General features: G+C 41.9%; 1 protein-coding gene across 1 annotated transcript in view; it reads left to right on the forward strand.

The window, feature by feature from the left end:
- The first annotated feature begins 9,157 nt into the window (after positions 1 to 9,157).
- SAMSN1 (SAM domain, SH3 domain and nuclear localization signals 1) overlaps positions 9,158 to 16,148 on the forward strand; it is a 74,492-nt gene continuing 67,501 nt past the window's right edge. The window contains exon 1 of the mRNA XM_015414280.1: positions 9,158 to 9,275. Coding sequence (XP_015269766.1) covers positions 9,219 to 9,275 — 57 coding nt within the window. The 5' untranslated portion in view covers positions 9,158 to 9,218. The remainder of the gene's footprint in view (positions 9,276 to 16,148) is intronic.

The following is a 16,148-nucleotide window of genomic DNA, read 5'->3' on the forward strand; positions in this document are numbered from 1 at the left end:
TTCTGGCTCTTCCTGGGCTTCTTACAGAGTCCCTGGACTAAGAGCGTGTGCCTCTGGCAAGGTGCTGCCTTAAATAGAAGCCTCCCCCAGCAGACAGCATGGCCAGCAGCTATTCAAATTCACCCAGGCACTCAATTACAATCAAACAATGACCCTTTCACACCCTATCTCAAGCAGCTAGGACTCTGCAACAACTCACAACTCGCCCACACACTCCTAAACACAGTCCCCCCCACAGTTCCCTCTCAGCTAAATCATCTCAGCTGAAAGTAAATTTTAAAAAACACACTCACCCCTCTAGCAACTCTATCTCCTGCTCCTTCTCAGAGCTCAGCTGGGTCAGCTCTGCTTCTGGCAAGGTGCTGCCTTAAGTAGAAGCTTCCCCCAGAAGAGGGTGTGGCCAGCAGCTATTCAAATTCACCCAGGCACTCAATTACAGTCAAACAATGACCCTTTCACACCCTGTCTCAATCAGCCAGGACTCTGCAACAACTCAGAACTCACCCACACACTCCCAAACATAGTCCCCCACACTGTACCTTCTCAGCTAGGTTTCTTTTTTCCCCCTTCATCTGTTTAAACTGGAGAGGGGGATCTCTCCAAGTGAACTAATGAGTTGGTTTCAGACTGGGCAAAATCCACTCAAGTGCTAGTGATGAAAGCAAAGGGGGGGTGAAGAAAGACAGCCTGCAAGGTGGGAGGGGAGAAAGAGAGAAGTGTTGAACTGGAACATATGGAACCATAAATATATTTTTAAATACTTAGCCATCTACTTCCATTATTAAACAATGGACTCAAACATATCTGCTACCTGTGCCTTCATTTTTTAAAAAAAACCATGACAACTGCATTCTGCTAATTATGTATTGCAGGCTTGTTTACATATCACTTATGTACCTTACTCATTGGTTACTGCTTGAGGGCTCCCAGCTAAATTTTCATTAAAGAGTATGATACTTGATTTGAGGTACAGTGATTATCAAAGTTCTCTGGTGGCTCATTCACAAATATTCAGTATTTGTGTTTAATTATGAGATAACAATGCATATGTGATTGTTTGCGGCATATAAAGTCCAGGTTGACCCATTTGCTGTAAGACAGAGCAGGGAGCAACCATATGCACTGGAACTCTCTACAAGTCACCATGTTCCCAGATGAATAAACAGGAAGTTACTTTCCACACAAAATTCTAATCTGCATTCTTCAATAAAGCGGTCAGTTGTCTTGATCATCTGGGCACAATCCTGTTGGAATTTCTCTTGAACTTTTTCTCCAAGTCCCAGATAAACAAATGGAAGTTGGCCAAAGCCACAAAACTGTGCAGAAGTTCTCAGTGTCCCATCCCACCACATCTTTTGAGGTAGATATCATTTAATTGTTCATCAAGATTTGAATAGTTTTTCAAACTAACCAGAAGAAAAATTCTGGTATCTTCTGACTTGTATCAGTACCACTTATCTAGGTACATATTCTCATATGCTAACTTTCAAAAGTACCTCTTTGTTTAGCCATTCTAAATTTATACCTCAAGTTATTTCCAGTGCTGACTGACTTTCGGCATGTGTCATGCAAAATAAGCACTTCTGTAGTTGCCACAAAGGGGAGTGAGCAAATTACCAATGACATGAACACTTAACGAGTAAAATCTCTGTAAGCATAATGTATATTTAACATTGTTCTCTACATTTTGTAATACTTTGTAAAGATTAAGCACAAAATCTTTTTTAAAGCTGTGAATTGTGGACCTATTCACACTACTCCATGGCTGCTGTGATTTTCAACCAGTCCATTTTGGCTTCTATCTGTGCTGCTGTGGGATCCCCCAGTCAAGCATCTGATAACTGCCACATGTTGAATATTTTCTATCACACAGTTGTAACCACTTAAAATCTGTTGTTGCAATTGGCTATATAAAACTAATTTATCTGAGAGTTTAGCATATGGTTGTGTGGGTACCTGGCTCAGCTCATGGCAACACAGATGGCCATGGTCTCAAAAGATCGTATGAACAAATCTTTAAAAATAGAAAAACAGCCAAATTCCATACATTTTGAGTGTTCAAAATAATGTATAAACATATATAAATTGATTGAAGGGTGTTGGAACTGAACAAACCCTTTCTGGAACCTTCAATTTAAAGCTAGAAGAAAGTGTGCTGTTTTTATTATGGTGTTTTATTTGAGAATTATGAAGAAGAGTAGGTTTTTATACCCAGCTTTTCTCTACCCTAAGGAGTGGCTTACAATCGCACCCCCTTCCTCTCCCAGCAACAGACACCTTGTGAGGCAGGTGGGGCTGAGAAAGTTCTAAGAGAACTGTGACTCTTAGAGAAAGGTCAACCAGCAGACTTCATGTGGAGGAATGGGGAATCAAACCTGGTTTTCCAGATTAGAGTCTGCCCCTCCTAACTATTACACTATGCTGGCTGCCCATCATCAGTGTATAGCCCATTTTCTCAATGACACTCAAGGCAGGTTACAAAATATGAAAACAAATTCAATCAATTTGTATTATTTATTTTTCAGATTTTTACCCCGCCCTCCCGGCCAAAGTTGGCTCAGGGCAGCCCTCAGGGCAGCTCACATAAAAACAGATAATTACATTAAAATATAGTTGTAGTTAAAGCAATGTAAAATCATAATAAAGTGCTAGTGGTTCTTAATAATCATACAGCGGTAGCAGCCAGTGTAGAACATTCTCCGCTCGCAGTCAGCTCTCGGTGTTAGTTGGATGTTCCTGCAGGGTTCGCTGTTCTTTAAGGCTGTTGATAGCAGTTTTCAGGGTCCAGGGCCCTCTCCCTTTTAACCAACTGATGTTCTTCATTAGTGGTGGTGGTGGCTCCCAAAAGCCTGGTGGAAGAGCTCCATTTTACAGGCCCTGTGGAACTGCAAAAGGTCCCTCAGGGCCCTAATCTCCTCCGGGAGCTCATTCCACCAGGCTGGGGCCACCACCGAAAAGGCCCTGGCCCTGGTTGTTGACAGCCTAGCGTCCTTAGGACCCGGGAGGGTCAGCCGATTCTGGGCCCCCGACCGCAGTGCTCTCTTGGGAACATACGGGGAAAGGCAGTCCCAGCCCAGATCTCTAAAAAACAAATCAGTGTTCTGGGATAGGATTGGATAGCTGGAAAACAATACAAGCACATTCTTTAAAAACTGTCTAAGGCAACAAAACAGTCAGTGTAGTCAAAAATTAGGCAACAAAACTAAGGTTTGAAATACCATACTGAAGAAAAAATTACAGAGGTAGAATACATTGAATTGTATTAAAAGGGGGTGATACATGTAATAAGCATGCAATATACTCTTGAGAGTCCCCTGGACTACAAGGAGATCAAATCAGTCAATCCTAAAAGAAATCAACCCTGACTGTTCCCTGGCAGGCCAGATACTGAAGCAGAAGCTCAAATACTTTGGCCACCAAATGAGAAGAGAGCACTCACTGGAGAAGACCCTGATGCTGGGAAAGATTGAAGGTCAAAGAAGAAGGGGATGGCAAAGAATGAGATGGTTAGATAGTGTTATCGAGGCAATGAACATGAAATTAAGCAAACTCCAGAGCACAACAGGAGGGCCTTGCGTGATGTGGTCCATGGGGTCACGAAGAGTCAGATTCAACTGTGCGACTAAACAACAACAACATACTACAATGATATTTCTTATACAAACAACTTCCTGGGCTTATCTATTATTCCATAGGTCTGAACCTCTTATAAGAATGCCCTTCTAAACATTTTTGTTACGTACATAGAGGCCTGCCTGAGGCTATCAGAAAAGCCAACACCCAAGAGCAAACATTCCTGATAGCCTCAGGCAGGTCACCCCATAATGTGGGAGCCACCACAAATAATATATTTTAATGGGTGGTTGCCAGTTTTACCTGTTTGTGGGGTGGCAGCTTTAGAAGACTCATGCTCTGAGTGCAGCTGCTGTGGTGGAACACATCAGGATAGGTTGTCCTGCAGGTATATGGGTCCAAGGTCATTAAGGGCCAAAATCTCAAACTGAATCTGGTAACTGATTGGTAACTAGTCTATGGTCATACTGTAGAAGTAGAATCCTTAGGGTTATGGTTGGTTGCCACATCCACTCACTCAGACCACGCATCTGGGATATTCAACTGTTTCTTTTCCAGTTCATCTATTTTCTCCTATTTCCTCAAAGCAAGTTTTCAAATTCAGGGGACTTTCAAAGTTCTAATTGGAAATTTGACTAACACAGCTGTTGAATCAAATAATCATAAATCTTTCATAAACTCCACAGCTTTAGTAAACTCCACAGAACTCCCTGGGAGACTACTGAGGCAGGAAACCTGGCTGCCGTATTGCCATGGCCTCTACCATTCCACTCCCAGAGATCACTGACTATCATCCACTTCTTTCTCAACTGGGAAAGGAGGAAAATATCTGGGCCTTTGTACAAAAAAAGATGTAGAAAACACTAGGGAATGAAAGGACTACAGTAATTTGAGGTATGATGGCCACTTTTTCTTTATTTACAATCAGCCCCTAAAATCTGATTTAAAAAGTTTTACTTCACATGCTGCCCAATCTCCTGCCCCACCTTATGATCAATGTTACATAATCCATTCTTTATATTAAAGACCATTTGAGAATTAAAAAGTTAAAAATCACAGACTACATTAGTCTCCAAAGCATTAAAATTCACTCAAGAATCCTACTTAACTAAATTATGTGCTTGTAATATTGCCATCCTAGGTCTTTCGCTCTGTTTGGTATTTTCTACAACTAGTGCAGAGGTCAAATTTTCAAGGACAAGGAGATAATCAGGTCAGCTTTCAAGCTGCTATAATTTTTCTGATGCATGAACAGAGGAAATAGATGGGGGTGGGTACTATATCTCCTGAAATGGTCTCTTTCTTCATGTTTAACGATAAATATTCTAGCAAAAAGAGACTCATATATTAACTCTACATACGAATTCTCTTTTTTTAATCACACAGATTTTAAGAGAGTTGAAAAGGAATTAATGCTTAAATTATCAAGGTAGTCTGATCTGTTCTTAAAACTGTATGTGCTATTGAAATGGGCAAGAGTGTTACAAATACACTGATAAGTCAATGTACTCCATTTTAATGACTATGGAACACAGAATGTGCATTTACAAAAATGTATGATTAATATGTTGCTAGGTTGATTATGTGCTAGGTGGATTATGGTCCTGTTGTATTTACCCTTAAATAGCTTTATTGTCAGTTGGGTTAGGCATCTACGTTTGCATTGCCCCTGTCACTAACCAGGCTTGCCAACCTCCAGGCAGGGCCTGGAGATCTCACAGAATTACAGTTGATCTCCAGGTGGCAGGGATCAGTTTCTGGGGTTGCCAGGTCTTCCATGACCACCAGCAGGACATGTGGGGTAGGGCTGTCAGATGTCGGTTTGGAAACTCCTAGAGATTTGGGAATAGAGCGCGGGGGGGGGGGAATGGGGACAGGAGCCTCAGTGGCATACAATGCCCTAGAGTTCACCTTCCAAAGCATCCATTTTCTCCAGAGGAACTGATCTCTGCAATCTGGAGATAAGATGTAATTCTGGGGGGTTCCCCAGGTCCCACCTAGAGGCTGGCATACCTTTCAGCATAAAATGGCTGCTTTGGAGGCTCAGCTCTATGGCTTTATAGTCCACTGTGGTCCCTCCCCTGCACAAACCCCACTCTCCCCAGGTCCCACCCCCCATATCTCCAGGAATTTCCAAACCTAGATTTGGCAACCCTAATTATCACATGTAAGAGGCTGTTTTACCCTTTGGAGTATTTCTGGATGGATTTTTTTTTTAATTTACGAGCCAGCCCAACTACACTAAAATTTAATTAAAACATTGTGAAAGTAGAGCTTGTAGTAATTTTCATAATAAAATTAAACCTAGGTAATATGGAAACACAGAGTCCAGTATATAGGAAAGTCCTCTTAATATGCTGTATTGGGATGAAACTGAGTTTTTTAGGCATTAGCTCCACTCATGTTTAATAGAGCAGGAGATGTTCCTTCTAGACTGTGCCTATGAACACCTTTTATGATCTAAATGAGTAGAAGGTCTGAAAAAATTAGTTATGCCATTGTATAAATTCTCAGGGGCTCTGTAATCTTTCACTGCTAGCTGCTAGTCCTCAGCCCCCCTTATCCTTAGATTTGCATAAATTTATGTAGTGACCAAAATAACAAAATTAAATGCTAACTCATGTGAAAGATAATATACATGTTTTGAGAATTCTTTTGTCAGGATATTTACTGTTAACTCAAGAAAGACAGAAGACATTTCAAAATATATAGAATTTATCGATTGTTTTTCTCATCCACGCATCAGAGGGAAATATTTTTAAAGGATCGTATAATAAGGCAGGGTGAAATATTATCCTTGTAGTAGCTTTGGGGGAAGTTTGCTCAAAATTGGATGAGTTTTTAATTTAATAGGCATTGCTGTGTGTTAAAGTTTCTTGTAACACTTTAGAGAGACAAAATCAACATGCAACAGATTGGACTATAGATTTCTGTGATGTTGTTGCTTCTGATAGAAAGCTATATGTATTTATTTATTTACATGGTTTTCCTCACCAATGTGGACCCAAAACTGCTTAGAACATCATTTTTCCCTCTTCCATGCTATCTTCACAACAACAAACCTGCAAGGTAGGTTAGGCTGAGAAAGTGACTGGCCTAAAGTCATCTCGCAAGCTTCCATGGCAGAGTGGGGATTTGAACTTCAGTCTACCAGATCATGGCATTTGGCCCCATCACTCCTTGGCAAATAGAAGGGGAAGTAGTGGAAGCAGTGACAGACTTCATGTTCCTGGGATCCTAGATCACTGCAGATGGTGATTGCAGCCATGAAATTCTGCCTTCTGCTCCTCAGAAGGAAAGCTATGGAAAACCTAGACAGCATAATAAAAAGTAGAGACATCACCCTGCCAACAAAAGTCCATATGGTCAAAGCAATGGTATTCCCAGTAGTAATGTATGGCTGTGCGAGGTGGACCATTAGGAAGGCCGAGTGCCGAAGAATAGATTCTTTTGAATTATGGTGCTGGAGAAGACTCTTGAGAGTCCCTTGGACTGCAAGGAGATTGAATCAGTCAGTCCTAAAAGAAATCAACCCTATCTGTTCCCTGGAAGGCCAGAAGCTGCATCTGAAGTTCAAATACTTTGGCCACCAAATGAGAAGGGAGCACTCACTGGAGAAGACCCTGATGCTGGAAAAGATTGAAGGTCAAAGAAGATGGGGACGGCAAAGGATGAGATAGTTAGACAGTGTTATCAATGCAACAAACGTGAAATTAAGCAAACTCCGGTGCAAAACAGGAAGACAGAAGGGCCTTGCATGATGTGGTCCATGGGGTCGTGAAGAGTCAGACTCGACTGTGCGACTGAACAACAACTACCAGATCCTAGCCTAAATACTACACCACGCTAGCTTTAAATTTGTATCTCAAAAATCAAGACCATTTAGCCTACTCTCTCTGGGTGTAATTAGTAGAGCATAACAACAATTTATTTATTTATTTATTTATTTATTTATTTAAGCTTATATCCCACCCTATTCCACAAGTGGGCTCAGGGCAGCTCACAACATATAAAATATACAATAAAATAGGAATAAACATATAAACAAATAAGCCAAAGTTAAAACAATCAGAAAAAAGATGGCAACTAAGAAAAAACAACTCCAAAGCAGTCCATAGTGCCTGCTGAAGGATGTTAGTCAGATAATAAATTACTGTGGGAAGGGGAGGCCGAGAGGGTTGCGTGTCCACCACCTCAGCCAAAAGTCGGGCAGAACAGCTCTGCTTTACAGGACCTGCAGAACTGTAATAAGTCCCGCAGGGCCCTGATCTGAGATGGGAGCATGTTCCACCAGGCAGGGATAGAGCAGAAAAGGCCCTGGCCCTGGCTGAGGCTAAGTGGACATCTTTTGGGCTAGGGACCAGTAGATGTCAGTCTGCAGAGCGCAAGGCTCTCTGGAGCACATACAGGGAAAGATGGTTCCATAGGTATGCTGGTCCCAGGCCGCATATGGCTTTAAAGGTCAGTACCATAACCTTGAACCAGACCCGGTACTCAATTGGCAGCTAATGCAGTTGGCATAGCACTGGCTGAATGTGCACCCACTCAGATGTCACTATCAGCAGGCGTATGGCTGCATTCTGCACTAACTGCAGTTTCAAGGGCAGCCCTGTGTAGAGTAAGTTACAGTAATCCAGCCTGGAAGTGACCACTGCATGGAGATAGGGAGGTGAGATAGGGGACCAGTTGCCTGACCAGCCGGTCAAATTCTGGTCATGATCCTTTGCCTCCACTGCAATAGAATACCTAACATAACTAAGGCCATTGCCCTAGATAGTGGACAGGATACTGTGGATTCAGTGTACCAACAAAAGGTCCTGTACTACTTCTCCTATCTACTTACATGGATTTTCCAGTAGTGTAGTAAAGCATAATATGTCAGGTTACTTTACAGCCCAAGTAAATAAAATCATAGGAATGAAGCTTACTGGATCCCATTGCTATCAAATGTACACTTAAACCAAGTACTGTGATTTAGTTCAGGCTGCTAAAAAACCAAGTATCATTCAATTTCTGACAGACAGGAGGAAAGTTTAGGGAAGAGGAACATGTCAGCTGAGCCAGTCAGATATTTTTGTGCAAAAGGATCCTAAAGATGAATTACAGTTAGCCCAAATTCCTATTTGTAAGCTTACTCTGCATGGAAAAAAAAAAGATAGATGGGAGAGAATCAATTGGTTCCTCCATCTTCTTTCCAATAGCCTCGCTTTACATAGAAACTCCTACAGAATGATCTGGTAAGGACAGACATGACAGGAGTTTTTTCAGGGTGGTATCAAAGGATGGTTGAAATATATCAAACACTTAAGAGGTTTGTGGATTCCTGGTGTCACTTCTGCTTTTCAAAGTCATAATGCATCAAGCATTGTTTCCATGCAAGCTACCTTGAAATGAACGTGGGTAAAGGGTGAATTATAAGACAACATTTCTCTCTCTCTCCACCCCCTTCTTCTTCTTCTTCTTTTGGTCTTCCTTCCGCTGTCATGAATGTTTCAACCACATCTAACAGAGAGCCTTTAGTAGAATAAGGAAGCTTTTTTTAGCTGATGCAGGTTCTTGTGAATCATTCACTGTTGCATTTTTATCTGAGAACAGTCTACCAACTCTCCTCTGTAAACTTATTTTGAATAAATCTGATTTTTAAAATGTTGAAGAGAAAACCTTCTAATGCTTCAGATAAGGAGAAATCTCAAAAGCCAAAGGTAAGAGAATTTAGATTTTGAAATCATCTCTTTTAGTCTGAAAAGCAGAGTTGTGGTGCTTATGACAGCATATAACCGTGGCACCAAAACTGTAGGCTTGGACTCCTCAGTCTAATTGCTTGAGTCTGCTGATTGAGGGCTGCTTCATGTTAACTTCCAAAGTCATCTCATATAGGGTAACTTTTTGGATCTACTTATAGGACAACAAAATGGAATTGCAAAGTCACTGTAGACAGACTATGCAGGCACATACCTTATATTCCAAGCAAGTGAAATGTCCTTGAGAATTTTTCAATATGTCCTAGATGTTAACCTGAACAAATCTGAACTGTGGATAAAGTAAATAACAAAAGTCCTGATCAGAAAGACATGTGCAGAAAGATATATTCATCAATCAGATGGGTAGTGCTGATAAAACTGACCGGGGGGGTGGGGGCTTACATGTGTGTTTTCTAGTAGAGTTGTAAGAACTGCGCACACAACATGTGTTTGCAGTCCAGCAGGAGATATGTATGTAGATTGGAAGCCTGTTTTCATGTACAGGTGCTCCTTAGATGACTAGGCCAATGTTGCTCATTTAGAAATATGTTGTTAGTACTTGTTGGAAAAAAGACACAACTGGAAGGAATAAAACATCAATAATTAAGTTAAACTCTCAGACCCATTTTGCCCCCAAAATTGGATGTTATCTTTTCCCCAAGATTGATGTGTTGGGTTGTTTGATGAAACTTTCTGTGAACTGGTTGTGGCTTGCATAGAAACACCACAATAATTCCTGGATTATGTTTGGTCTCACTTGATGGTGTGAGCCAGTATTTCTGTGTTTTTCATTTTAAAATACCTTATTTAAGCAGTAGAGGAAGTGGTCTAAAAACTATTTTGCCAGTTGCACTTTCTGTAAATGCTTCTGTTTAAAAGCTTAAAATATGTATGTTGTGAATATGCACAATGTGATAATGCAAATTAACTATTTTATGCCAAGCCTTTGCTGGTAATTGCTTTGTCTGCCTTGTGGTATAACCTGTCACTGGTCTTCAGAAAAAAATTTCAGTCCAGCATCTCTGTGCATTTCTAGTAATGGGACTGAATAATAAACATCTGGTTTTTTAAAGAAGTGTTTTGGGGTCATACATAACTACCTTGGTCATGGTTTGGTATTGTCACTATAGATCAAGTTGTGGCATTACTATTCTTGTAATCTGGTGTATTGTTGTAAATAATTTCATCGGTTTAAAGGAAGGTTATCACTGAAAAAAGTTCTGCACTCTGGAAACTTTAAACTGATTTCAACACAGGTTTCCAAAGAGTAATTTTCTGATGTTAAATGTAATAAATTTATTTATTTATTTAGTATATTTTATCCTGCCCTTCACCCAAGGCAGCATACATCATGTTCAACTCCTCCATGAGAGGTTGAGAGTGACTGAACCAAGGTTATGTAGCAGGCTTCATGGTGGAGTGGGGATTTAAACTTGGTTCTCCCAGATTATTCTCTAGTAACTGTAGCCACTATACCAAACAGGCTAGTACAAACAGGCAGGAGGGCAGCTGGTGGATTTGGTGGATTTGTTGTGGATTTTATTTATTTATTTATTCTTTAGATTTGTATCCCGCCCTTCCCGAAGGCTCAGGGCGGCTTTTTTCTCAGGTCCATTTCCACTCCTTGAACTTTGCCATGTACCTCCTTTAAGGACTCCATCTTGAAAATTAATAGGCAGGCATTTCTAAAAGAGTTTTACTCCTTGAGAAGTGTTTCTGGCTCTTGCACATAGCATTTCCTTTGCATGCAGAAGGTCCAAGGTTCAATTGCTAGCAGCTCCAATTTAAAGGATAAGGTAGAAGGTAATGTGAAAGACTTTTACCTGAGACCCCAGACAGTAGGGTAGATAATACTGATCTTGGAAAATAAATGGTCTGATTCAATATAAGGCAGCTTCAAGTGGTAAAATTGTATTGCCTCTTTGAGGAGAAAAGTGGGTCCACATGGGATTGCCAGCTAGGCTTGCCAAGTCCCCCCGGGGGGCGGGGAAACCCCTGCCCCAGAGGCCCGTTCCCTGCCGCCAGCAGATCGGGCCCTGGGGGGAACCCCACCCCCAAACCACGCGACATGCACGTCACCCGGAAGTGACGCGGGCACACCGGGCACGCTGGGGGCGGGGCCACAGTCATCCGAGGGAAAACTGTATGGTTTTCCCTCGGATGGTCATGGCCCCGCCCCCAGCATGCCCGGCGTGGTCGTGTCACTTCCGGGTGATGGGGTTGCGGCGCTGGAGTCCCCCACTCCAGCGCCGCTTCTGACTTGGCAACCCTAAAGTTGACTCATTTAAACTTTCCAAGGGGAAGAACAATCGGTCAAACCAGCTCAGGAACAAGGAAGTGGGTGTTCAGCGATGACTCCACCAGGAGGTTGGCAACCCTATGGTCCAGCATACTGCAAATGGAGTCAAGGGTGGATTATTCTTTAGGTTCATGTTTAATAATTTTCCATATGGTGGGTTTGTGCTAAGAGGAGCTTCCAGACATTCCAGACAACAGCATTACCACATGTTTACAGCCATCCCGTAATTTAGTGAGGCACAGGATTCAGTAGGCCCCATTCATTGTGAGTATGGAATGTTAAATGCCTGCCACTCAGCAAACCACTGGTGTGGACAGTGGGAACTTATGCCTCCTATATTTCTATAAAATTTTATAGGTCTCCAATTATTTGGTGCCTGAATTCGTTTGTTTGTTTATTTATTTAGTTAAACAGGGTATTCAACAGGCATTCAAAGTGGCTTACTTGGCGTCCCCTCCTCCATTTTATTCTCATAACAATATTGTGAGGTAGGCTAGACTGACACAGAGGGAATGGTAGGGTTGCCAGCTCCAGGTTGGAAAATACCTGGAGATTTTGGGGGTGGAGCCCGAGGAAGGTGGGACTTGGGGAGGGGACAGACTTCAGGGGGGTATAATGCAATAGAGTCTACCTTCCAAAGCAGCCATTTTCTCCAGGTGAACTGATCTCTGTTGCCTGGAGATCAGTTGTAACAGTGGAGGAACTCCAGCTACCACCTGGAGGATGGCAACCCCAGGTACTGGCCAACCCAAGGTTGCTCAGCAAGCATCTGCGACAGTGTAGGGATCTGAATGTGTTTCTCTAAGATCTCACCACTATACTACGCTGGATCTAGGTCATATGATGGGGAAGAAACTTCATTTACTCTGTGGTATGTTGGATCATTTTTTCCACTATATTAGGTAGCTGAAGAATTTTAACACAAAGCCAAATTATGCTAGCAAGACACTATGAAAGTATATTTTCACTGTTCTGTTTATTTCAGACCAATTTTAAATTGTGCTTGCCTGTTATTAAAAGAAGGGGACAATCAGACAATTTTAAGAATTAAATCTTTGATGTGAAGGGTTAGAGAAAAAATCAGATTAAAACCAAGCCTACATTCGTCATGCTGAATTTTGCAACATTTCCTCTGAATAAGCAATTTACCAAACTCACCATATGGTTGGGAAATGCTTAAAGCACACATCTATTGTTACAAAGCCACTGGCAGAATTTCACAATTGACTTCCTTGTGCGTGTATGTCTTCCTGCTAGCCAAGCTTTACTGAAGCAAAGTGGGTATCATTCTACAAATATCCATTTCTTTTAGCTTAATTTGGAAATAGTTGCTCTGTTTTTACTACAATGAATCCCCTTGTAATATGTTGGCTGTTTTTGAGATTTCTCCTTTCCTCTCCTACTCTCTTTTCTTTATTTTTCTGTATAAATATTTGATTTTGAATATTGTTGGACTTAACAGTACACTTTAAAAAACATTTTTTCTAGGTAGCTATTCACTGGGGGAGATGTGGAATGGCAGCATAGTCCAGTTTTGTCAGAACTTGGAAGCTAAGCAGGATCGATACTTGCAGGGGAGACCACCAAGGAAGTCTTTGCAGAGGAAAGCAGTAGAAAATCACCTCTACTTACTCACTTGCCTTGAAAACCCCATGGGGTCTCCGTAAATCAGCTCCAACTTGACGGCACTTTACACACACACATTCACTGGGGCAATTAGTCTTCTGTTATTACTAAAAATCATTAGCTTTAAATCACCACTCTGCCATGTATCTCAGGATGCATCTTGGACCAGGTGATCCTTGATTTAGCTATGCATATCACAATAGTCTAGTTCCAAATGTCTAATTTGGAGTTCTGAGTGCTGCGAGCAAAGTGAGCTTAGAAATTTGCCAAGTATGGCTCTTTACATGAAAACTATTAGAAAGCAATTTCTTGCCACAGTCTAAAATACACATTACTCTGTTTCACAAGATGCATTGCCCCTGATCTACAGCACCATGAGTGGTCCCACTCATGACTAAAATTTCCCCAATCACTTTAATGACTGGATAGAGAAGCCTCATAATCAAAAGCACTTAACAGAACTGCTTCTTCCTTTGATTTAACTATGGAAGACCACATGGAGGACTGTGTGCATATTTTACCTCCTACACATGAAAAAAGCACTCAATAGGGTGATGGCATTAATTCTTGTTGTTGTTGTTCAGTCGCACAGTCGAGTCCGACTCTTCGCGGCCCCATGGACCAGCTCCTGCCAGGCCTTCCTGTCTTCCGCCGTCCTCTGAAGTTGGCTCAATTTCATGTTCGTTGCATCTATGACACTGTCTAACCATCTCGTCCTTTGCCGTCCCTGTCTTCTTTGACCTTCAATCTTTCCCAGCATCAGGGTCTTCTCCAGTGAGTGCTCCCTTCTCATTTGGTGGCCAAAGTATTTGAGCTTCAGTTTCATTATCTGGCCTTCCAGGGAACAGTCAGGGTTGATTTCTTTTAGGATTGACTGATTTGATCTTCTTGCAGTCCAAGGGACTCTCAAGAGTCTTCTCCAGCACCATAGTTCAAAAGAATCTATTCTTCGGCGCTCGGCCTTCCTTATAGTCCAACTCTCGCAGCCATACATTACTACTGGGAATACCATTGCTTTGACCATGCGGACTTTTGTTGGCAGGGTGATATTTCTACTTTTTATCATGCTGTTTAGGTTCGCCATCGCTTTCCTCCCAAGGAGCAGGCGTCTTTTAATTTCATGGCTACTGTCACAGTCTGCGGTGATCTGGGATCCCAGGAACGTGAAGTCTGTCACTACTTCGACGACTTCCCCTTCTATTTGCCAAGGTGTGATGGGGCCGGATGCCATGATCTTAGTTTTTTTTATGTTGAGCTTCAAACCCACTTTTGCGCTCTCCTCTTTTACCCTGAGCAAGAGGCTCTTTAGGTCCTCTTCACTTTCTGCCATTAGAGGGTATCGTCTGCATATCTGAGGTTGTTGATCTTTTCCCCAGCAATCTTAATTCCCGCTTGTGATTCATCCAGGCCAGCATTTCGCATGATGTACTCTGCATATATATTAAATAAGCAAGGTGACAGTATACATCCTTGTCGTACTCCTTTTCCTATGCTAAACCAATCAGTTGTTCCATATCCGGTTCTAACTGTCGCTTCTTGGCCCTTATACAGGTTTCTCAAGAGACATGTGAGGTGGTCTGGTACTCCCATCTCTTTAAGGACCTGCCATAGTTTGTTGTGATCCACACAGTCAAAGGCTTTAGCATAGTCAATGAAGCAGAAGTAGATGTTTTTCTGGTACTCTCTTGCTTTCTCCATAATCCAGCGAATGTTGGCAATTTGATCTCTAGTTCCTCTACCTCTTCGAAACCCAGCTTGTACTTCTGGCAGTTCTCTATCCACGTACTGTTGAAGCCTAGCTTGTAGGATCTTGAGCATGACCTTGCTAGCATGTGATATGAGTGCAATTGTGCGATAGTTTGAACATTCCTTGGCATTGCCCTTCTTTGGGATTGGAATGTATACTGACCTTTTCCAATCCTGTGGCCACTGTTGCGTTTTCCAAATTTGCTGGCAAATTGAGTGCAGCACTTTAACAGCATCATCTTCTAAGACTTTGAATAGCTCAGCTGGAATACCATCACCTCCACTAGCTTTGTTGTTAGTAATGCTTTCTAAGGCCCATTTAACTTCACATTCCAGGATGTCTGGCTCGAGGTCAGTGATTATACCGTCGTGGTTGTCAAGGACATCGAGGTCTTTCTTGTATAGTTCTTCTGTGTATTCTTGCCATCTTTTCCTAATCTCTTCTGCTTCTGTTAGGTCCCTACCGTTTTTGTCCTTTATCATGGCCAGCTTTGCATGGAACGCTCCCTTGATTTCTCCAATTTTCTTGAAGAGATCTCTAGTCCTTCCCATTCTATTGTTTTCTTCTATTACTTTGCACTGTTCATTCAGGAAGGCCTCCTTATCTCTCCTTGCTGTTCTCTGGAAATCTGCGTTCAGTTGGGTAAATCTTTCCTTTTCGCCTTTGCCTTTCGCTTTCCTTCTTTCCTCTGCTATTTGTAAAGCCTCATCAGAAAGCCACTTTGCTTTCTTACATTTCTTTTTCTTTGGGATGGTGGTGATTGCTGCCTCCTGTACGATGTCACGAACCTCTGTCCATAGTTCTTCAGGCACTCTATCTATCAAATCCAGACCCTTGAATCTATTCTTCACCTCTACTGTATATTCATCAGGGATGCGATCTAGGTCAAACCTGAATGGCCTCGTGGTTTTCCCAATTTTCTTCAGTTTAAGTCTGAATTTTGCAATGAGTAGCTCATGATCTGAACCACAGTCAGCTCCAGGTCTTGTTTTTACTGACTGGATAGAGCTTCTCCATCTTTGACTGCAAATTATATAGTCAATCTGATTTCGGTGTTGCCCATCTGGTGATGTCCATGTGTAGAGTCGCCTCTTAGGTTGTTGGAAAAGGGTGTTCGCTATGACCAGTGTGTTCTCTTGACAAAACTCTGTTAACCTTTGCC

This window comes from Gekko japonicus, unplaced genomic scaffold, assembly GCF_001447785.1.
Source record: "Gekko japonicus isolate JY-2015 unplaced genomic scaffold, Gekko_japonicus_V1.1 scaffold72, whole genome shotgun sequence".
Taxonomy (NCBI): Eukaryota; Metazoa; Chordata; class Lepidosauria; order Squamata; family Gekkonidae; genus Gekko; species Gekko japonicus.